At 47.3% G+C, this 23,447-nt stretch overlaps 7 protein-coding genes across 7 annotated transcripts; 4 read left to right on the forward strand and 3 right to left on the reverse strand.

Moving 5' to 3' along the window:
- Window positions 1–2,507: 2,507 nt before the first annotated feature.
- On the reverse strand, window positions 2,508–4,159 carry CDV56_108271 (cytochrome P450; the record flags this gene model as incomplete). The annotated part of the gene is made up of 3 exons (XM_026761890.1): window positions 2,508–3,095; window positions 3,142–3,526; window positions 3,579–4,159. 3 exons carry the CDS (start codon window positions 4,157–4,159, stop codon window positions 2,508–2,510), a joined length of 1,554 nt encoding a protein of 517 aa, XP_026616179.1.
- A 761-nt stretch (window positions 4,160–4,920) lies between these two features.
- CDV56_108333 (uncharacterized protein) lies at window positions 4,921–5,762 on the forward strand (the record flags this gene model as incomplete). The annotated part of the gene is made up of 2 exons (XM_026761952.1): window positions 4,921–5,207; window positions 5,255–5,762. The coding sequence occupies 2 exons, from the start codon at window positions 4,921–4,923 to the stop codon at window positions 5,760–5,762; spliced, it is 795 nt and encodes a 264-aa protein (XP_026616180.1).
- Window positions 5,763–7,291: 1,529 nt separating this feature from the next.
- CDV56_108390 (sulfotransferase family protein) lies at window positions 7,292–8,235 on the forward strand (the record flags this gene model as incomplete). Its single annotated transcript, XM_026762009.1, has 2 exons — window positions 7,292–7,480; window positions 7,531–8,235. 2 exons carry the CDS (start codon window positions 7,292–7,294, stop codon window positions 8,233–8,235), a joined length of 894 nt encoding a protein of 297 aa, XP_026616181.1.
- Window positions 8,236–8,566: 331 nt separating this feature from the next.
- On the reverse strand, window positions 8,567–9,181 carry CDV56_108423 (uncharacterized protein; the record flags this gene model as incomplete). The annotated part of the gene is made up of 1 exon (XM_026762042.1): window positions 8,567–9,181. One exon carries the CDS (start codon window positions 9,179–9,181, stop codon window positions 8,567–8,569), a length of 615 nt encoding a protein of 204 aa, XP_026616182.1.
- Window positions 9,182–13,815: 4,634 nt separating this feature from the next.
- CDV56_108560 (dienelactone hydrolase family protein) lies at window positions 13,816–14,775 on the forward strand (the record flags this gene model as incomplete). The annotated part of the gene is made up of 4 exons (XM_026762179.1): window positions 13,816–13,903; window positions 13,963–14,279; window positions 14,352–14,481; window positions 14,603–14,775. 4 exons carry the CDS (start codon window positions 13,816–13,818, stop codon window positions 14,773–14,775), a joined length of 708 nt encoding a protein of 235 aa, XP_026616183.1.
- Window positions 14,776–17,609: 2,834 nt separating this feature from the next.
- On the reverse strand, window positions 17,610–18,155 carry CDV56_108647 (uncharacterized protein; the record flags this gene model as incomplete). The annotated part of the gene is made up of 1 exon (XM_026762266.1): window positions 17,610–18,155. One exon carries the CDS (start codon window positions 18,153–18,155, stop codon window positions 17,610–17,612), a length of 546 nt encoding a protein of 181 aa, XP_026616184.1.
- A 3,156-nt stretch (window positions 18,156–21,311) lies between these two features.
- CDV56_108732 (MFS transporter) lies at window positions 21,312–23,000 on the forward strand (the record flags this gene model as incomplete). The annotated part of the gene is made up of 1 exon (XM_026762351.1): window positions 21,312–23,000. The coding sequence occupies one exon, from the start codon at window positions 21,312–21,314 to the stop codon at window positions 22,998–23,000; it is 1,689 nt and encodes a 562-aa protein (XP_026616185.1).
- Between the last annotated feature and the right edge of the window lie 447 nt (window positions 23,001–23,447).

Genomic DNA, 23,447 nt, shown 5'->3' on the forward strand with positions numbered 1-23,447 from the left:
TGCAACGAGTCAGTTGAATCCCTATTTAGTTTGATTGGACTACTTCATTCGCATACGTAGCCGGTGATTACACTAGATCTAATTCGTCAGGCCTTCATATGTTCATCATTGTGATACGAACTATACGCCTAGGCCCACTATCGACAGTTACATGTTAAGAAATAGGGAAGCCATTCATTCTTCAGCATTCCAGTGCATGGAAAATGTCCGGAGATTCTGGCATTTAGGGACTTGACGAGAATAGGGATCATTGTGGTGGCAATGACGGATGCAGCAGCGATACCGGCAGCATTGGCGGACATTCCCCAGACCTTAAACTCCTCCACGATCTTGTCGATATCCTCCAACAAGCAACCCTTACACTTTTCTATGACAGTATTGAGCGGCGGTTTATCAACAGAAGCCTCAAGCTTCTCATAGTGCAGCTTCGCGAGGCGCTCAATCTCGATAGCCTCTCACGAACATCTGTAAGAAGCTTCTCCGGAGCCTTCTCGTCAATGGCCACAGTCTCGACCTTTCGCCTAGGAGGTCATTGAAGGTGTGATGGTCTTGTTCAAGGCGATGGTGGTGTAAAGTAAGCAGAGCTGTAAACATTAGGACCAGTCTACTCTGTATACATGCCATACATGACATCAGTTATAGCAACTAGCCACCTTAGCAGCCTTTTCTCCCCCACCCAATGTTATGCCAACCTAAAAACATATCTTGTAGCGAGCTGGCAGATAGGCATTGCATAGTATGGTTAGAAGTTAGGGGATAGAGCGGATGTGACATCATGATTATCACCGCATGCTGATTCACTTCGTATCCTAAGTTAGCTCCCCAGAGCTTAGAAAGGATGGACCCATGAGATCTATGATAATCAACTCTATGTATCAATTCCATCGTGTCTTGTTCGTTAGATCATTTACTCTCATCGACCCCATTCAATACCTACCTTTTCAGTACTCCACAGGCTTCCTTGATACGGAATCCAACCATCTCTTACCCGCCAGCGGCTACCATTACGTTAACGCATATCGTAGCGCCACTCTCCCAAGCAACTCGTTCGAGACCGGCGGGCACCTTTTACGAAAGTGATGTGTTCAAAGAGGATCCGAATCTTTAAGGGTGTGGGTAGTAAGTAAGTACTGTGCCTGTAGTGTGTTGACTTTTGCTACACGCTAATCCTTTCCAAAGACTTCGGGGAAGAACAGTTGATATAGTGGTGGGAGATGAGCAAGAAGCCTTTAGCGTCCATGAAGTGTTAGTCCGTGCCTCCTCTTCATTCTTCGACAAGGCCATGGCGGGTGAATGGAAGGAGTCTCTACAACGCACTATCCACCTACCAGATGATGAACCGGCAATATTTGCGCTATATGTGCACTGGCTCTACTACGGCACACTTCCTGTGTTTTGCGATGAACCAGGTCTCCCAGGGAACTCTGAATACCTTGACTTAGTTAAGGCATATGTCCTGGGTGATAAAATCCTAGACGACAAGTTTCAAGACACAGCCATTGACGCTATTGTGGAGAAAAGCTGCTCAAAAGCACGAGATGGGGGATGTTGGTATCCTTTCGGCGAAGTGATAAAGTATGCATTCGACAACACAAATGAGTCGGCTCCAATTCGCGAACTACTCATGGATATGTACGCAAATTATGGATACAGTACATGGCTCCATAAGTGGGCAGGACCAGCAAGTGTTCCGCAGCCGTTTCTCTTGGAGCTTGCTTCCAGGCTTTTGAATCGGCGAGAGCGATCTAAGAGGTCCCTAGAAGCCTCCAGGTATCATACTCGTCGCTCAGATGAAGGAAACAGCCCTGATAAACTGCCGATCTGAAAAAAGGGGTAGTCGGATTTACAGAGCTTCCAGAAGATCTCTGGTTGGAATATCAATTATCATACGGAGCACGGGTCTACGTTTATGTTATTACAGTAATCTAATTGCTTTGTGATATGCTATCCCAGAACTAGGTGCACTATTAGACAGGTGATCAAATCATATGAAATCGCTCCAATTTAAATGAACAGTGGCGAGTTATCTCATGTTTTTAACTAGGGCCGAAACAAGGTGACCGGCTCAGTGGTGGATTACATCTCTACGAGGCATCGCGTACATTGAATCTACTGTCTCTTCCCGTTGGTGCAGCTCCCTCCGAATATAAATAGCGTTGAGCCCTAGCATTTTTTCCATGCCCTGAATGGACACCGAACACTTTCTGTAGCAGCCCAAGAGTAGAATGAAAATGAAAGAAGGAGGATGTCGAAAACGATGTCGAGCTCTGCAATACGAAGATCACACTTCTTCTGATAACTTAGGGAGCCCGAATATCCCGGCTACTCATGTAGATGGCGCAGGGTCCCTGGCGATGCTTTGCAAGATCGAGTAAAGACAATCACAGCAGGACTCGGCAACTGAAAAATGCAGTAAAATATCAACATTGCTAAATAATCAAAACATGCGCAGAAACACAAGCTTCGCTATATACAAATCCCGCGAGATGTCAAACCCAAAGCATATACTACTCAATCAACCTCACCCTCGTCGGCAACCCCTGCGAGGGCTTAGCCGTGACATCCAGAGTCTGATACATGAACGTCCCCTCCTCATATACAATCTCAAAATCAAACGTCCTCACCGTCATCACCAACGCAATTTTCAACTGCATCAAAGCCAAAGTCTGACCAAGGCACATCCGCGGCCCCTTTTCAAACGGTCTCCACGCGTCGCGCGGGACAAAGTACGGATCCGCGGGGTCAGTAACAAGGTGCCGCTCCGGATAGAACCTCTCCGCATCCTTGAAGAGATCTTCCCGGCGCATGGTGGCGCAGTTGTTGACGAGGACGGCGAAGGGGTGCGTGGGCCATTCTTTGCCGTCCGCGAGGAGGGTTTGATCTGGTTGGCCGCGGCGGAGGCTGACGCCGGTTGGGGGCCAGAGGCGGAGGGCTTCTTTGATGACGGCGAGGGTGTAGGGGAGGTTGTTGACGAGGTTCGGATCGTTGCGGAGTAGCTTTGCGGCGGTGGAGGCGTCAGTGCCGAAGAGGGTTGTGTGTTCTTGCCGGAGGGTGCGGAGGACTTGGGGGTGTTTGCTAAGGGCAGCGTATGTATACTGCCTACTGTTAGTGGTGGTTGAATGGAGGCTCCAAAGGACTTACACAGAGAGTACTGGCTGAGGTGTCATGGCCAGCGAAGATGAGCGTCTTGACTGAAGCGATGAGCATTTCCCGCGTGTCTTTATCCATGGAGGTTGTAGGAGGTATAGACTTGTTCAAGGTGCGGCTGGTAGCAATGGCATCGTCGATGGCGTAGTATCTGGCCTTTTCGCTTGGAACGGCAGTCGGTCCACTGAACACTCTTTGGTCTACCAGACGGCCAACGTAGCGGTCCAAAGCACGCCCGTTCCTCCACTTTTGATAGTGCCGACGGGGACTGACATCGTAGAGATACCGGGACCAGAAGTCCTGAGGTGCCAAGGCGGCCTGTTTCCTGAAGAGCTCGAGGAATTCATCATCGTCTCGCTGCGCGTTGCACTTGATTCCCCTGTATACTCAGTTAGCTTGATGCTTGATTGGCAGCAAAGGACATGGCTTACAGGATCACCCAAGCCGAAATATTGAATATCATCCGCGCGCCTAGATCTTCCATTCTGAAGATGTCATTCCTCCGTGCATGTTCTCTTAGAACATCAGCAAAAGCCAGCGCCTCATCCACGATATTCGGAACATGCTGCAGCAACTTCCGCGGCTGGAAGCCCGGCGTGAAAGACTTGCGTGCAATGAACCAGTCATGTCCATTCGCAGAGACCATAGACTTCTCGCCAAGGATAGGACCCGTCCACTTCTGCATGACGGCCGACTCCTTGGGAAGATTCATCTTCTGGACGATCTGCGTCGCCAGTTCCGGATGGGCGATGACAAGCTGCGGCGGTGCGAGCGGCCACAGATCAAGGTAGAAGAAGTCGCCGAGACCGTATCGCTGACGCATCAGATGCGCAAACAGCTGCGGAGTTGCGTCGGGGGGTAGAGTGCTTGCGATTTCGCGCATGACTAAAAAGTGACCCCAGATAGCGTGATGCGGCGGCCCAGGGAGATCTTTGAACATGCGACGTTGCTGGCGCAGTCTCACAAGGAAGTAGCTCGCGAGAGCGACTAGGACGAGAAGTGGAGCGAGCATGGTTGTATTCGGGTGTCCAGGACCAGGAGTCGTCGCTGGTAGAGTAGATGCAGAGTTGAAGTGGTGAAGAGACGACGAGATAGGCCAGGTATTCAGCTTCAAGCATGCTGGTTGAGTATGATTCTGATTTGATTTGTTCTGCTGAAGTCAATCTGTTGACCTCTTATATATTCGTTCCAAAGGTGGCGAGGCTGATTCTATTACAGCTGTGTCGTGATGTTGAATCTATTTCTGGCTTACTGGGGCCAAGTTCCTGTATACTAACGGAGCGTGCAGATCATCTCAAAATAACCCATGCAAGGCTGAAACACTGAGCCCAGCAGATTATTGCTTGGTATGCATGGCAGTGCTTCTTTTCTGAGGTGGGGTTCTTCATGAACCTTAACTATAAGATTAGGGCTGTGCAGTGACGGCCCCCAATCCTTATCACCAATCCACGTGTCTCCATATATGGTATAGATCAGCGAGAGCATTTTTGCATGATCATTGCTCTGGAATCTTTGGTATGTCTTGAGATGATTCCAATCTTGCCTTGCCTCTGCGACGTAGTGTCAGATGGGGGCCATGGGGCCGTAGGATTTATCTCAAGCCTCAAGAACAGGAGAAAGTCTTAATCGTGGCATTTCTTTGGCGACGATCCAAGCGACACTAGTTGTAGTACTTTACTGTCTATTGTCCATAAGACTGTAGATTTGGAAACTCAGCCAGAAATCTGCTCAACCTCGATTGTCGCGGCCATCTTGAACATTTCCAAGCCCACCATGTTTGCCCTACGAGATGCAATTTACCTCATTGAACTGGCATTCTATGCTCCCATCGTCCCTGCTATTCTTTTCATCATTCTTCTGCATGGCAACCAGCACCCGTACACATGGCGTCCCATTGTGATTCCGCTCATCATTCTCTCCGGCTTGCGAATCGCCGCCGCAGCACTAGGCCTAGCAGCCATGGATCCAGCAAAATCCAATCTCCTAACAACGGCTACACTCCTCGACACAATCGGACTCGCACCAGTCCTGTGTCTCTTGATAGGGCTTCTGATCCGAGCGTAAGTCACCTCCTCCACTCGGCACATCTTCTAACAGCAATCACCAGCAACGCTCCCGTATACAAAGGCCTACCTCTCTGGGCCTTCATTCCACTGCAACTGATCACCATAGCAGCCACGGTAATGACCGCATACGGCGGCAGAGACCTCTACACAAGCCGGGATAGTCAATCGCAAGACCTCCGCTTGATGCGCGCGGGCATAATCCTCTTCATCGCCATCTTCGCCAGCGTCGTTGTCCTCTCGGTAATCACCATGCTCAAGGTCCGGGTGAAGTTCTACCGCACTGAACGCGCAGCTGTCGTTTGTGCTTTGCTCTGTGTGCCGTTCATGAGTGTCCGGTTGGCGTTCTCGGCTGGATCGTTGTTTTCGGGGGAGGGGTCCGTGTTAAACCCGTTGTCGGAGGACGACACGGGTATTTGGCTGCATTTCCTCATGGTCATTGTCATGGAGTATATCGCGACGCTCTCTGCAACGGCTGTTGCTCTGACTGCGAGGAAGGTGGTGGTTTTGACGGCGGGGAAGGCTGATTCTCTCAGGGATGAGGAGTTTTGAGGGATGTTGTTGATGTTGTTTAGGAGGGGATGGGGTAGCTGGGTCAAAGTTTATTGTTCTATCGCAAAATGTTTTGTGTTTAATTTGCTTTAACATCGCTTATTCAATCTCATTTTTCCTTGAAACTGCGCCTAATTATAGCTTGATCTGTTGTCCATCTCCAAGTGTAATTAAGTCAATACTTAGAGCAGGTTCATGGTTTGGTAACTTCTGTTGACTGATGAACCTCTACGCATATGATTAAAGGCACTAGCCTCCAGAAAAATGCCTCTATATATCTACAGAGCTACTGACAGACAGCTAAGTGTATATTCACTGCTGTATTCTTTCTCTTGGTAATCTTTCGGCCAGCTTGTTGGTCTCGTTGTTGCTACAATATATATTTACATAACGTGCAGACATAAATAACCCTTAATGCAGCAATGCAAGCCATTGAGGTAAGTAGATTATATCTACTGTATGTGAGAGCTATCTGAGTACAGAGCGTGGATAAGTTGTATACGCTCCTTTCTTCAGGTGCAATCCTACTAATTCGACCCGCAACAGAAAGGCTTTCTGTGCTTGAGGATGACTACAGAGATAGCCCAAACGACCTACTGCTGGAAGGCTCAGCCCAAGGCATACTATACATTGAAAAGAACATCCAGGAAAGTATGAAGCATCTAATTTTGCCTCACATCCTGCAAGACCCAAATATGATGAAGGTCTAAAATGATCTTGTCTATTATTAGTCTCGAACATTCACGCGCAACAGAGATACGAGGCAAATTGCATCTGATCCTTCTTAGAATCCTTCAATGCTTGACATTCTGTTCAGAGGCGAAGGAGAGCGCTCAGACGATGAAGCAGCCTTGTTCACAGATTTCCTGTGCTTTTGGCCCCAGGAGGCTTAACTGCAACTTCCTCTTACAAGGTCCTAGTCATGATAATCTCCACCACGTGAGACACACGAATTACTTCTGAAGTAAGAAGTAAACTCCCTGGTGTTGCATGTTTACTGCCATCAAGCTGAAGGGCCACGTGGGGATGTTTCACCATTGGGGCCGAATGCTGCAACATGCAGAGCCTCGTGTGGAGTCCAGATAGGGATCTGCTAGGGGGCGCAATGTAAAATGGGGCTAAAATTATCTGGATTAAGGTTACCAAATGAGATTCCAGATTGACAAGCCACAACGCCTCGTGTTGGGCTGACCTTGGCTTGGAGGAGTCAAGATCGTCAAGACTACTTGGCGATGCTTATTGAATTTGGCAATGGCCCCAAATCTACTCCGTATCTGATGTTAGATTTTAATCTACTTCATGAAAATTCTCAAGATCAATTTCAGTTAAGCAAGTAAGCTATTTGTGTGCAATTTTGGACTATTGGTGGCTGTGTTCTGTTGTGGGTTCATCGCGATGGGGGCGATATCACTTCACTTCTCTTCGACTCCCTATAGATCGAAAGTCTATAATACGGACTGAATGCATGTCAGAGTCGATCACTTCACTACTTCACTACTTCACTACACTACATACAAGCAGATCTCACAATGGAAACCACAAAACTGCAAATGGACATGCACAAGTCCAACTCCTGGCTCTACTACAAGCTCAGCATCCACACCCTAGGCCTCGTCCTTCGGTCTGGCATCGCGATCACCAGTCCCGATCCCAAAGCAGACGCAAGACTACAAGTCACTTCCGGCGTACACCATGGAGGCACCATCAAAGTCATCGTGGTATGTCCAAGTCTAACCAGCCACAAAAGCAAACCCACTAACGCACCCAGGCCGGACTCCCACGCACAGGCACCATCAGCATGAAGCGCGCCCTCGAGGAACTCGGCTACGGCCCATGCTTCCACCTCGCCGAGCCCCTCTGCCAATTCGACAACCTCCGCCAAAGCGCAGACATCGTCCACACAAAAGACACCGCCCTCCGCCGGCGCAAGCTCGCCAAACTCCTCCAAGGCCATGAGGTCACCCTCGAGGTCCCCGGGAGCGCATGCCTGCCGGACCTCCTGGAAATGTACCCCGACGCAAAAGTCATCCTGACAGAACGCACCTCCGCAGCCGTCTGGCTGCGCTCCTGGCGCGGGTTCGGGATCGATCTGCGGTCCGACTGCTTCCGCTGGATCGGGTACTGGGTTCCCGGCGTGGTGGCGGCCAACGATCTCTACCGTGGGTGGATGCGGCTTGCGTCCGAGCGGTTCGGGCTGGAGGCCGAGCCGTCAGAGGAGCTGTACCATGCGCACAGTGCGTGGGTGAAGCGCATTGTGCCGAGGCGGAGGTTGCTGGTCTTCAAGTGTCAGGATGGGTGGGGGCCTCTGTGTGAGTTTCTGGGGAGGCAGAGGCCGAATCCGTTCCCGCATGGCAATGAGGCGGGCTATTTGCGGTATTATAAGCGTGTGGCGATGGTGTTGGGGATTTTCTTATGGTTAGTTGTTCTTGCTATGGCTGTTATGTCGTTGTTTGTGCTGTCTTTGGTTGAGTAGTGTTGCTGTTGCTCTTGTTTTCTGTGCGTTTTAGGCCTTTATATACCATTGTGCTTTTTGTCAAGTATGTATGTTAGAGATTGATTTCTTTACCCTTAGCCAATTATTCTGGATTGGAATATGGTCGATTTTTGTAAGCTGATGAAATTGAACGAACATAATTAGCGAGACGTAGCAGACTACCATAACATGCACTATTCCTGAGATTGTAGAGAAATAATACTCATAAGGGTATATGAGAAGGCGGCACATGGTCGCAGGAACAAAAAGACAAAAATACCCCAGCAATCTTGAATGTGTACAACTTAGCCATTACAAACCAGGTATCACATTAAAGCAAAGCAGCAACCGCAGCAGCAACAACAGGAGCAGCCGTGATCAACGCCCCCGCAGGCCCAGCAGCAGCAGCACCAGGCGTCTTGGTCGCCTCAGGGGCTGTCAACGACTCCAAGCCCGCCGTAACAACCAACTCATAGTACGAGCTCGTCGCCGGCGAATACGTCGCCTTACTCGAAGTCGACGACGCGATCGTAGCACCCCCCGCAGACCCAGTCATCCCAACGCTCATGGTGCAACTGGCGGACTCGGTGCGGGACTGAATCTTGCACTCGTACGACTGTGTGACGGTGATATCGTAGCTGGTTTCTTTGCCCGATGTCGAGGCGGTGTACACGCCCGTCAGGCTGACGGTCTCCGGGCCCTGAATGATCGTCCACGAGTTCTTGATGTTGCAGTCCGTCTTTGGGGCGTCTTTCAGACAGCCCACGTTGTAGGTTGTCGCGGCGGCGTTGATTCCTGCGATGCTGGCGCCGGTGCTGGTCCAGCCGCCGTACTGTAACAGGGTGGCGGACCAGTCGGGGCTGAAGTAGCCGACTGTTGTGGATTTGTCGTCGGCATTGGCAGCCAGGGCATAAAGGGCTGCGGGAAGGAGGAATGAGGCGCGCATTTTGATGGTGTCTTTTTGTGGAATTTCAGAGTGGATAGGGGAAAGAGAAAAACCAACAGGCAAGGTTGCGGATGAAGGAAGATAGCCCCTTTTAATAAAAGAGAAGAGAGGGTAATAAGTCTCTCGTCCAGTAGCGGACTACCAATGTCAATAGTCTGCGAAGAAATGACTCGAGCAGGCGCGCTAGGGTAACAAGAGATGAGCCTCCGGATGTATCCTACCAGGTCCACCAACCAGTGTTTGCCAAATCAGAAGCTGTTGGCGCTAGCATTCCGTAATATTAGTGCAGAAAACTAGTCTCTCTAGCGCTCAGCTAATACTCTTAGTAGCAGGCCATCTGAGAGTGGAGGGTGAGCTAGTCCATCATTGGTGAAAGCATCGATTTGTGTGGTTAATTATCTGCTTTTGTGGGGCGACAGACACAAATACCCTAGAAACTTGCCCATGACTTACAATATGAGTGATGTTGGGCTGTCCCCTCTGGCCATGAGGAAGGGTAGGAACTCCTTCGCCTGCAACGTAGGAGACATAATTGACCTAGAGATATTGTCAGTTAAATCTGACAAGGGGAAAAAAATTCTAGGCGTTAGGGTTCAATGGTTCCCTTACCGTCATCTCATCCTGAATTGGATTTATATCAATGCTCTCTGGCTCACTTCAAACGGGCCGCCGTTGAATCCCGGACTTGACGAAGACGCGGTCTAAATCAGGATGGGACGAGGTCACACTGGTCCAACCAACGGTTAATCAGATCGATCTCGCAGACTAATATCGGAAAAGCTGACTGGATGACGTACCTCTTCACAAAGTTTGGAATTGCATCTAGCTTGCTGATATCAAGGTTGAAAGATGCCCCAACCAAGTCGACCTCTCCTCCCACTGATATAACACAACAGCGCCCTCAACCGCACCGACACCCATAACAGCTACCAGCACACCACATCATCTGGTAAAGCACCGTCGCCTACTCAGACGGGTCTGATTTCTACCTGTGATGCTTTCTATAAGGTCCAGGAAGGCAATCAACATCTCTTTGTATATATACCACTTTTACTTATGAACTGGCACATACGACCACAGGGTGTGGAGAACAGGGCTTCCCGTCCGCTCAGCCGTACTTAAGCCACACGCCGGCCGGTTAGTAGTTGGGTGGGTGACCACCAGCGAATCCCGGCTGTTGTATGTTTTTGTTCCTCTTTTCCTTTTGTGTTCCATGTAGCCTTGGCCGTACTGTATTCCTGGATGACTGAATCAAGGTGTTCCTGTCGCCGACAGACGGCAATCACGAAGCAGCCATGTTCGACAAGGCTTCCGGCTAAAGCACGACCAATACCTGAGGACCCGAGTCAACCACTGGAACGCTGATTCTCTATCGCACCATATCAATGGTAGAGTGACAGCTAGTCTAGCGCTGGCCTGGATACGGATTGTGACTGCTGGTCAAGTTGCGGGATATTAGCTGGATGGCACTATAGAGGGAATGTTTCTATATTGTTTTTCTATTCTTCCTGCTAATAATATGTAGGAACCCAGCAAAACACAGAGAAATCTACCAATCCTTTGTCGGGATAAGCGTTTGAGTATCAGGTCCAAAGGGCCAGGCCAACTGTATGCTTAAGCGTCACATGTTAATCAGTAAATACTGAACAGTACTTAAGGAGCATGCGCTGCCCAAGCCTAGTTCCACCTCAATCAAACAGAAGAGATCAGAGCACCAGTTTGTATGCAGAAAGCAAACCCAATTCCTCCCGAAAAAGAATCAGATCTTGACTGAACCAAAGGAAAAGCAACATCTAAGGGCAATCCAGTGACACAGACCCAAATGGAATCGCAGTACATCCCTGCGTATCACCAGCGAAAACCGCAGAGCTCCCTTCACAATTGTCTCCAGACCAAGTCGTTATCTTGCAACTGCCCCTGCCACCCGGGACACTGAATGAGGCTCCCGGCAGCTTCTCAAAGCACTTGTAACCCGAGCCGAGTGGAATCGACGGGTTGGCGGATGAGCCCTCGCAGTTGTTTCCAGACCAGGTGGTAATTTGGATGGAACAGCAACCATCACCTTCGCAAGAAGTGCCATCTGCACAGCAGCCCCAATCTCCTCCACAGCCTGTTGAATCTCCGCAGGCGAGGATGCACATGCCTTGAGCGAACTGACTACCAGGAGTACCTCCAAAAGCACTGCAGTTCTCTACACATTCGCTATTCGCCTTCTGAATACACATATTAGTTAGTCGCTATTCATGAATCTTTGGGATATGTAAAGAGATAGAAGGCATACACAGTCACAACCATCTCTCTTATGCCGTCCTGAATTCAGTCGAGGGCCGGGAAATGCCAGGGCGACAGAGGTCAGGGTCAAGACAACAACGTGAAATAACTTCATTTTTGATATCGGGCGAGATAGGAAAGACTTTAGTGCTTTGCTTTTGTGAAATTGTAGCTATGAAAAAGTCAAACTGTGTGGAGGATGGTCTGCTAATAACTTGATAGTTATTATCGTTGAGGATGGGGGCATTGGGATACTTTTATATCTTTCCTTTCCTTAAAATATGTTGGCCAACCAGTCTAACAAGAAAAAGCCCCCAATGTAGGGTACCTGAATAACTAAAAATAAGATACTTACTAACACCGCAGTACACACTACAAGTGGGCTAAGAAATGAAAAATCCAGCGCTTTCCCAGTCAGGAAAGCAAATGAGCTGGATTGAAGCTTTAGAAGAAGATTGGACACAAAATTAGGTGAAATGACGTACGTTGCATATAAGGTTGAGTCTCATGTTCCACTAAGCCACTTATGCCCTGAGAGGCTGAGTGCTTAGAGTGAGGATGTCTGACGGTCAGGCCTCCAAGCTTAAGGCGTCCATGTCTTACATAGTAGCAAGCTCTATGGTAATCGGTCAGCAAGTTGGTCAGGACACTAACTATGGGGGGCAAGTGCGATCCTATTATAGAAAATGACGAGCTTAATTATAGGGGAAAAGGGTGATCTTCTGAGAGTACATCAGTACCAAAAAAAGGCACAATGCTGGTAGAGCGCAGCGTCATACAATAGAAGTGTCAACCTAATAACAAGAATCTCATCGCGCACAACATCACTGAGCCTTGGGACTGAGAAGCTCGATCTTGCTGACTTTGTTGAACGCCCATACATTGGCTGAGAAGTGAGCCACGGGCATTTGCTTCTCGTCAACGCAGACAAAATCCCATGTCTTGAACCTGCTGCTACTGGTCTAGGTCATGGTTATAGGGGTGTCAGTGTCCGCAATCCTGTGCAAACAGAAGTAAACTTTGTTCTAGCTAGTTGGTCTAAGACTCTTGTATAACCAAAGGGTTAAGGAGGAAGTCGTAGTTGTGACTGCAGGACTTTAGCTTTTGCAGCACGAACTATGGCTCAAGATAGGGAAGAGGATCTTCCTTTTACTCTAACTAGATGCTGGCTGGTGAGAAGAACTGCTTCTGATGGCATTGGACCCGGCCCAGTCAAGAGTGGTAATAAGTCAGGAAGTTATGTAGCCATACTTAAATTCGCAGTAGCACATTTATAACTAAAGGAAACTCATAGCCCATCTCCTCATGCTAATATATCCACAAGTATCATCCAAAGACTAGGAAAGCAGACTAATACTTCACATTATGAGTGTCAAGGTACTAGCGAAGGAATCCTTCAATTAGTCTTAAAGTAATATTCTCCAGCCAAAATCAGCAGTCTGGTGGTTTAAGCTACTGGCTAAATCTAAGAGTATGGTAACTTAAGGTTCATATCCAAGAACAACCAAAATAAATCCTTAAAGTTACAGCGCATGGAGTTTATGCCTAACTTCATTAAATCTAACAAATTATAATTGACAGACGTGAGGGATCTGATATTATAGAGTAGTACACCTGCATCTTAAAGTCTTTATAGATAATTTCAGAGAAGTGAGCAAGAAGTGCTGGATAGCATGTTAAGTGAGAGTGGAAAGAAATTTGTTGTTAACCCACAGGATTAGTAGTCTTTGCTCTGCATTAGAGAATTATGAAACAAGGCCATTCTCAGCAGTCCATAATGTATTAAATAGGCAACCTGTATTGGAAACTGCGAATGTGCTCTCTTCTCATTATGATAGTGTAAGACCAATATCAGGCCTCACTATGTCCAAGATGAGTAGCAGTAGTACGGAATTGTTGTTAACTCTTACCTGCAGTAACTGGTTCAACACAAGATCCTCATCTCCTTCTCCTTATTAGAATTCATTTAATTGTATTAGTGCAATTAGGTTCCGGTTAATCCAAAACTGGTCTATCAAAGTATAATGAACAGTATATCAGGTATAAACATTGCCTTGACGTAATAACCGATGGAAGCCACTCTCTGATTGTATCACACTTCAAATATTGGCTTGCATTCTATTGATCAAAGCAAACCACTAATCTGATTTTGCGACGCGAGCCAACGCTTCTTCACTTCGACCAGTGGGAGCGCGGCCCCTTCGTATTTAGGCAGATACTTGATAGCGCAATGCCTAGGCAGTATAGCAATACGTAATCCTAGTTCAGCACACACAGGTATTTATAAAGGCTAATTTGCTCCTCTTCCATTCATCATCTACTCATGTATACAGTCTTCGATACAATACTTGTTTATCATCAAAATGGCTTCTAATGTGCCTGCGAGGTGCTGCACTGTGGGGGTCAAACACAGTGGAGAAGCAAACGGGGAGTATCAGGAGATTGATGGTGGTATGTTTCAATGGACGCGCTCTCTACATATAGAATTTGATCAGGCTCACCTTTTCCAGCTGAGATGTATTTTTCATATCCTAAGGACAGATCGACCAAGCACGGAGTTATCCTGCTCACGGACGTCATTGGCCACCGATTCATCAACTCGCAGCTCATTGCTGACCAATTTGCGGCGAATGGGTATCTCGTAGCGATGCCTGATCTGTTCCATGGTGACCCGGTCAAGCTCAATAGGCCGGCGACTTTTAATCTGATGAGCTGGCTGGAAGGACACCCGGTTGACAGGGTGGATCCCGTTGTCGACTCTGTGATTCAGTACATGCGCACACAGCTCGGCTGCAAGAGGATTGGGGCGGTTGGGTATTGCTTTGGGGTATGTATGCGAAGGATCACTCAGGGCTTGATGCATCTCCAAATCATAATGTTTACAAATTATAATGTTTAGGCAAAATACGTCGTCCGATTTCTGAGGCCTGAAGAGGGAAAATTTGACGCTGGATTTATCGCGCATCCTGGTTTTGTTGAATTGGAAGAACTCTGCGCCATTACAGGGCCGCTGAGCATTGCTGCAGCTGGTAAGTGATAGTTCTGTCTGTTGTACAGATATAAGTGAGGACAGTAACTTGGCGCCTGGCTCTGCGAAATAAACCACAGAGAGTGATGACATCTTTCCAACATCAAAACGACATCAGTTAGAAGGCATTCTTCGTGATCTTGGCCAGCCATACCAGATCAATCTCTATAGCGGAGTCGAGCACGGGTTCGCCATTCGCGCAGACTTGACGGACAAGGCGAAGAAGTTTTCAAAGGAGCAGGCATTCCTGCAAGCAGTCCACTGGTTTGATGAATTTATCAAGAGTGGGAACTGAGATAGATTTTGAGATTAGAATCGAAGCCTTCATCGGCCGAAACGTGGTAAATGTTCTGGCCTAAGCCTAAGGTAATTAGCATTGCAGAGTAATATGGATTACCAAGGGTAGCAGCTCAGAAAGTCCCCTGATCAAATCATTCTTCAATTATTGGCTTGCATTCTAGTGATCTACGCAAATCAGTGGTCTAATTTTGCGACGCAAGCCAATGCTTCTAACTCTAAATTATCTAGCTATCTACAGTGTCCCGCCTAATCATAAGTTGCTCACTTCGTTAGTGATATACTACAGCCACTGTCATCATTCTCCGGCTAGGTCGCTGAGCTGGCTGGAAAGAAAGTTTAAGCCCTTGTTTCCCCGACACTGGCTGTTCATTTCTGCAATAGTGTCATGCCATCTATTCAAGAACTACCCACTTATCATTCTTCTCCTACATATTGAGATACTTATACTTTGATTATGCTTGAGTGCTGCTGACGCTATCAGCTGCAAAGGTGGTCTGGCCAAATAATCATAAATTGCCTAACATTTGATTGCCTGACATCATACGAAATATTACGGGAGAAAGTCAAAGCAGCAGTCGGAAAATATCAAGATATGACCCCGTGCTAAACCATGATTAAACTATATATCACAAAATTCCAAGTGGATCAGATCTTCATCTAATACTCGTCAGGTCTTTCGAACAAGCAGCATTTCAAGATCTCTTCAGCAAAAATGAGAAAGCCAGGGGCTTTTGAGCTGTTTGGTCTGTGTCAAGAGAAGCTATCAGAACAGTCTTCATCTCCTGATCCTAAGCTCCGCGTCCTTCTTGCGCATTGCATTGTCCTAGACTCCGTGGCGGATACACTAAGGGCTCCCACCACTTGAGTTGGAATGCGAATCCTATACAGTTACAGTATGGAGAAGTTTCTTGATACTCATTTGGGACGGGCTGATATGAATGTAGAAATCCGAGCCAAAAGACAAAAATGAACATCGAGAATCAAAACAGTTCCACTCACCAAAGCCAGAAGTGATTCTACTGAGCGATGCCCATCCATCACCTGAATCACCTGCAAATCTTGCTTGCATTGTCTCTGTCTGAGCCTTAGAAGATCTATTAGAACTAGACACTTGACGTGTGCTGCTCCACAGGAGACTTGTTCACATCCAATCTGACACGAAATAACGCTGATGCCATGCTACGTGAATACGCATAATATTGATTTTCTAGTTCATATCTTTGGGAAGTTTCAGCACGCAATTGTGATTGCCGGAAAAGTTCTAATCAATATGAAAATGAGCCCGGCCCTATCAAGGGAAAAAACAGGTGCTTTGGAGCAGGCATATCTTACATTGAAATGATGGCAGACAGTCATGGTTCATGGTCTTTCTTGATGTTTCTTATTCAATCCTTTGAAGAGTGTATGTCCTCAGGCTCCATGCCTACAAGACTTCTACATCTAGTAGCACGATAATTGGAGGCCTCGCAAATTGGAACCTTTTATAAATTTCCTTATATGAGCCTAAATCGTTGACTTCTCTAGTAAAAAATAAGATCCGGAGACTATAAACTAAGGAAAGTTTCTATTGAATGATGATTCTCCTTCTGCGTTTCAATGGAAGCCACCTAGCAAGGCTGAACTATAGCTTTTGATAGACACCCCCTTGGATTCTGTGTGGTGATGAAATGTGTTTCTGAAACCTGTTATGGATGAGGTTCATGAATCTAAATATTGGCCTAAGAAATATAAACACACAGCACACTAATCAGGCAACTGCCATTGACATTTTACCAGATGTACAACAACAAGAAAAACGTCATAGCAAAAGCTTAGGATAGAACTTCCCCACCCTTCCCCGGCCGAGACTCGGCCGTCAAAAAGATAAGCAGCGACTGGCGCTAGTGTGAGGGGAAGTTGTTTGTTGGCAGTGTAGTCCAGACTCCTGGGTCTAGATCTGGCGGTCTTCTTGCTGGTTGGAGTACTCCGTACATGGCCATAAGTTTTCATTTTTCTTTTACTTTGCTTTTTATAAGCTCCATGACATCATAGGGCTGCTCCATGAAATTTGAGGATACTCCCTGTGCATCATGAAAGGCAATAATGGCAGTCCGGATGATACATTTATAGAGCTGCTCTCTGCCTCCAGTTGCAGTCTTACACTAACGAACCTGACATTACTATTTCCAATTGCATCATCCTGATAATGTTCGACATGGATCTAAATTTGCCTGATTCTTTCGGCTTAGATATCGCCAATATAATTGACTGGACCTTTCCTCCCCTTGAAAGCTGTGAAGATTTCTTCATCCAGCTGCCTGCTTACGCTGCCGCTAGACAAAGTCTTGAAGACTCGGAAATAGACTGCCTTTATAGCAATTCTTCCCCAACCTCCACATTGGTACGGAAAGAGGAGAATGATCTCGAAGCAAATCTCTTCACGTCATTCCTCGATATCCCTGCATCTTCCAGCTCCAGATTTTCAGCCTCTGGCTCATCAGTAAGTGCTATTTAAATGACTATCTACAAAGAGCCAGAGCTAACCACTAGATTTAGGATACTGAAAATGAGGTTTTTCAGTCATTGAGCTGGGTTGATGTGTTAACCTCCGAACCTGCCACAACAGACCACCCCAAGACGAGGAGACCGCCCCCTTGTGAAGTGAGTTAGTTTCTCACCCAATAGCGCCGCTACTAAACGCATTCCTAGTAGCAAAGAGATATGCCATTCTTCAAGCCTAAATAACAGCAACACTAGATTTTCCCAGCCATAGGGAAAGTGGAAGCCAGACAATCAACAAGTAGGGCATAGAAAAGAATTATGCTAGGAGAACTCAAGGTCCAAGCCAGATCAACCCCTTTTCAAATCATGCTCATTGATCTCCTTTAGCAGAGCAGCTGCTCCCATTGCGTCTGCAACCAAATACACAATTTTATGTTTCTTATCACCCAGAAGTTGCTTTCCCAGGCTATATGCTCCTACTAACTCTTCCACTAGATGACAATTATGACCCGACTCGTTGGACAACACGCTAGACGACCAAGACGATGAGTGTGATACCCTTTCTCGCCTCATGAGGTGTCTTTTACTTTCCTCTTGCTCAGGGAAGCTATTCTCATGTCTTTCCCGTGAATGTGACCAGTTAGGACAAGAAGTCTCATATGTCTTGTGCAACAGCTTGCGATAAGTAAGAAGACTTCCGTCTTCTTTATTAAGCATTTCGAGTGCGCCAATAGCAACGGCAGCTCCAACGCCAGCCTTGAGATGTTGGGTCATCGATTTGTCATCTTCTTCGAAGCTTTTGACGAGCTGGTTCGCAGCATAGACGGCGCCACCCGCGGCAACAGCCGTGGTTGCGTGCGCTTTAAGGTCATGGAGGGAGGCGCTCTCGGTCATGGTGGCTCAGGTCTTTTTGTCAACTGTATGATAAAATACAGTCTTTGTTCTTGCTGGTTGATTGAAAGAATAGAGGTCAGTGAGAATGGAATCTCTCGAGTGGATGAGGGGAGTGTCTTTTATACACAGTGGCAAGACACAAATACTCTTTGTTCATTCTAGAAATCGTTAGCGGACGAGAATGGATGTCTACTACCTATTTAATTCTCAGGATTTGGTACAGAATTGACCATTCTGGCACCATATGCTGCATGAATCATGCAACATTAAATCAGGTTAATACCCATCTAGCTGTAGATTGCGGCGTCCCCAGACATATCCAGTAATCCTTGTACATGGCCTACACGGGGCTACAGCTCAGGAATGATCTTCGTATATGCCGAAATTGTCTTATAAGGTATCGCTGAAAATAATTAATGACGAAGCAGGTTGCGGACTTGGGATCAGTTTAACGGATAACATAGAACATTTTCCTATCTGCCAAAAACTGTTCAAGTTAAAGAGAGAATGTTCTATTCCAAGTTATGAAGACTCCTCTAAAAGCATAGGGTACCCTAAGTTGGACTGGAATCTAGATCTAACAGACCTGGTAAGACATAGGTCAATTAGAAAAAAGTGGCACACCCTTCTAAAGAGGCCTGAATGTGGATATTGCCATCTCATGTTGACTCAGCTAATCACCAGAAGCTCCATGGAGTTTGGCTTTGCTGTTCGCAGATCTATGTAGGGTTATGTTATAGATTTCATGGATTTGAATATTAGCTTAAGAAATAGGCTCACTCAGCACATTAATCAAGCCCATGATTGATTTGATATCCACATTAATTTTGTAGGGTGAAGTTGATGTCAGTCGCTTGTGAGTAATATAAGGTCTCACCATCAGAATTTGTGTCACTATAACATAAGCGCTAAGGCTGAATCAGTATTAGGTTTCCAATATAACAATATTATGCTTCTTGTTTCTTAGGAACTGCTTACTTATGCTATATGCATGCAGCAGCTCTTCCGCGAGATGGTGATTATGGCTTGACTTGTCATATGATGCACTAGATAAGCGACATGATAAGCATGATGTCCTTCCTAGCCTTCACTCTCCTGCCTCTTGGCGGCATGCTCCCTTCTTCTTGGAGAGGGTGATCAGTTTGGGCGATAGAAATGATAATAGGAGTATCTCCTGTCAGCCGGCCCGTCTTCATTGAACATCTTCAGTGCGCCAAAAGCAACGGGCAGCTCCATGCTTGCCCTGCTGAGATGAGGGGGCCATTGGTTCGTCTTCATCTTCAAAGCTTGATGGAGGAAATGCGCCATAATGCCAGTCGCAAACAACAAGAGTACCAATCAAATGCCATTTCTCCTCATATGTCGCCTACTATGTACCCCGCCTCCCCCACATGCGAGTCTCCAGTGATACAAACCCATACAGTGATTTGCAGAACTAGAACCAAGAGTGCTAGATACAGTGGTAATGAGTGTCCTTACTAGTTCCTCCACCACTAGTCCATAGCTACTTCCTGTTCTAGTCCTGAAGTATCTGGACCTACATGTACAGTTAACAGGCTGTCTACTCTGTCGACGTAGATCCTTTGCACTGACATATCAAGCCAAAGTTAAAGGGCGCCTAGAGAATGCCAGATTCCGCAATAGGTAGGATTCTATTCTTTCTGACCAAAGATGACCTCGGCTGACCGTTCCAGGTTCCACATTCCAGATTCCCTCAAATGCATTCTTCAGTGAGACTAGAGTAAGCGTCCAAGGTAAGCTTGAAACATTTATTCAGGATCATAGTACAATCTCCTTCTAGATGCATAGTATTAAGTGTGATTAGGTGCCTAATAACGGAGAACTTATACCACTGTACTAAAATAACGTCATGACAGTCACTCTTTCAGGGTAATAGTATTTCAGTCTCCTGCACTTTGACAACATTCAAATATGGAGCTATAATGAGGAAAGGCATAGTGCTAAAGTCCGCACGCTTGCCACCCTTGTTCATGCTTACCCAAGGGACTCACCCTACCCCTAGATTAAGGTTATTAAAGCTTAGAAGGTAGGTAATATGAGTTGCGAAAATCCCAGTAATTCGTGTGCCATCATGAAACTCAATAAGGTCGGATTCTTTGAAATGTGTGACTATCTATGCAATCTAAACATTCCTAGATGTGGCAAAAATGAGGTATTTTCATCCCTAGTAATTCGTCATCCATATCGTCATCTCGTAGATCAATTTGAATATTGCAATCTCGGAGGGCTGATCACCTAGTCACTCCAGTTCCTATCTCTATCACCTTTGACTACAACGGAGCCAATATGACTTATATTGAATAGTTTTAGTCCATCTCGTTGTGTCTAAGGACCATTCTGCCGGGCCTGATGCTCTTCGTGATTGTTTGGGAGTCCTTTGCGTTTAAGGCGGTGGTAATCCATTCCTCAGACTATGGATGGAGTGAGTTCGGCAAGGGGGTGAGAGGGATATGAAGATGATGGAAATTGATGCCTAGAAAGGTATAAATATGCGATGATTTGGAGTACTAGTGATCGGATTCGGCACGAGAATGTGATCATCACTTGGAAATTTATTGAGAAATGTTTGATTTGGCTTCATCATAGTTCGGTCACCTCTCGGTGCCGAGTTTTCTCCCTGTGACACCATTCATCCTATTTTTGACTTTGTACAGACAATTATCAGTCAATCTGTGTCTATGCCAGAGGTGTTTGGAAAGATGTAAATACTTCAAATAGTAATGGGTAAACAGTAAAGAGTATCTTTGGTAGATGCGCAGTAAATACTAATATTGCAGCGCTATGTCTTTGACCTCATGATGATGCCCTGATAACTTTATCCTCACCTTTGTCAGCAGCCGCAACGGTACACTCAAATACGTCAGGCACGGAGTTCAGAGGAATTCCCGCAGAAGCTGCAATTTAACACAAAAGTGATTTTGTATAGGATGGCTGAAACTCGGCGTTCGGGATTTGGTCGGCAACTCAACGTTATGACGATAGAACGGCAATAATAATAGCTTGAGGTTTGTGAGTATATATACCCTGGATGGCCCTATTAGTTCTAAACCTAATATAATATTATATGGATTGCTACTATTTGTGCTACTACTATAACTGTAGATATTCACAGCCTCTTGCAGGCCGACTCTCACCATGTCAACCCCACCTCCAGAAAGACCTCAAGGTCGACTCAGCACCACCACCACCACCGCCAACAATAACCTTCAAATGTTCCGAACAGAAACCAGAGAGACTCTTCATGAAGCTGGATTCAGCCCAGCTCCTCCTGAGCTGGGGATCAATTACCCCGAAGTCGGACGTCCTTCCGACCCCGTCTTCCCCGAGGAATACACCATCGAGACTCAAACCGGGTTGGTCCCATCACGCACTCTTGAATCGATCCGTCCGACGACCAGCAGGGGCCGGCAGATCACGCCGGCGGATGTGGAAAAGGGAGGCGAACCCGTGGATTTTGTCACGTTTACGATTGAGGACCCAGCGAATCCCCATAACTGGTCCCGGTTATACCGCTGGTACGTCACCATGGTCGTCTCGATGCTGGTCGTGTGCGTCGCCTACGGGTCGGCATTTGTCACCGGTGGATTGGGCCTGATTGAGGAAAAGTATCATGTATCGCTCGAAGTGGCTACGCTGACTGTTTCAATCATGGTCTGTGGGTTTGCGGTTGGCCCGTTGCTCTGGAGTCCACTGTCCGAGATCATCGGCCGTCGTCCCGTGTATGTCATCTCGCTGGGACTGTACACCATCTTCCAGATACCCTGCGCACTTTCTCCCAACATCGGTGGACTGCTGGCCTGCCGTTTTCTCAGCGGCATCTTCTCCAGCTCCGGTCTGTCGCTGGCTGGCGGTACCATTGCGGATATCTGGGATCTTGAGGAGCGCGGCATGGCCATTGCCTTCTTCGCTGCCGCGCCCTACTGCGGTCCTGTCGTGGGCCCCATCGTCTGCGGCTGGATCAACGTCGGTTCGCACCGACTGGACCTCTTCTTCTGGTCCAATATGGCCTTTGCCGGTGTCGTCATGATCATCGTCGGGCTGGTGCCAGAAACCTACGCCCCCGTCATCCTGAAACGCCGCGCAAAGAAGCTCCGCAAGGAAACAGGCGATCCCAACATCATCACCGAGCAGGAAAAGGTCAAGCTGACCTTTAAGGATATTGTGCGCACAAATCTCGTCCGTCCCATCACGATGATCCTCACCGAGCCCGTGCTCGACTTGATGTGCATGTACATCGTGCTTATCTACGCCATGCTCTACGGCTTCTTCTTCGCCTTCCCCGTCATCTTCAGCGAGCTGTACGGGTACAACGACGGCCAGATCGGGCTGATGTTTATCCCCATTTTGATCGGTGCCGGTTTCTCGCTACTCATAACGCCCCTCATGGAGAAGCAGTTTCGCCGTGTCTGCCAGTCTCGCGCCCCGACTCCCGAAGACCGACTCATCGCTGCTCTTGTCGGAGCCCCTTTCATCCCGATATCCTTGTTCATCCTGGGCGCTACCTCATACAAACATATCATCTGGGTCGGCCCGGCCTCGTCAGGTATCGCGTTCGGCTTTGGCATGGTACTCTGCTACTACTCGGTTAACAACTACATCATCGATTCGTACCATAAGTTCGCGGCCTCGGCGCTCGCCGCTAAGGTGTTCCTGCGATCTGGAGGCGGCGCTGCCTTTCCGCTGTTCACCACCCAGATGTATCATAAGCTCGGCCTGCAGTGGGCATCGTGGCTGCTGGCGTTTCTGGGGGTAGGAATGGTGTTTATCCCATATGGGTTCTATGTGTATGGAGCAAGGATACGGGCCAGATTTGAAAAGTATTAACCGCAGCACGAGCATGTACTATACTGTAAGATAGATAAGTTGTATAATAATAGGGCATTTGTAATATAGCGAGTCTGATCCTCATATGCACCGTGTATCCCTTCTTTCCCCGGCATTATCAACCAGAGCTCCGCCTTGTGCTGACCATGGGCATGGTGCGCAGACCTGCACACTGTCGCAGACTACCATAATTTTACACGCTGTAATAATGATAATAGCTGTTCTATTCCCTAGCTGGTGAAACTTACTACTACGTAGATCCATTTGGCTCATCTCAAACATGGGATGAAATGGCTCTTTTCGGATATGTTAGTGTAGGTTTATTCCTCCAAGCGTGGTGGGAATATAGCTCAGTTCAGAGAATGCAAAGGAACTGATTCCAGGCAGGGCATTGCAGCGTTGCTCAAGTTGCGCAAGGCTACGCTTGTAATTCTTATATGAGAATAA

Source organism: Aspergillus thermomutatus, assembly GCF_002237265.1.
Source record: "Aspergillus thermomutatus strain HMR AF 39 chromosome Unknown NODE_48, whole genome shotgun sequence".
NCBI classification, from domain to species: Eukaryota; Fungi; Ascomycota; class Eurotiomycetes; order Eurotiales; family Aspergillaceae; genus Aspergillus; species Aspergillus thermomutatus.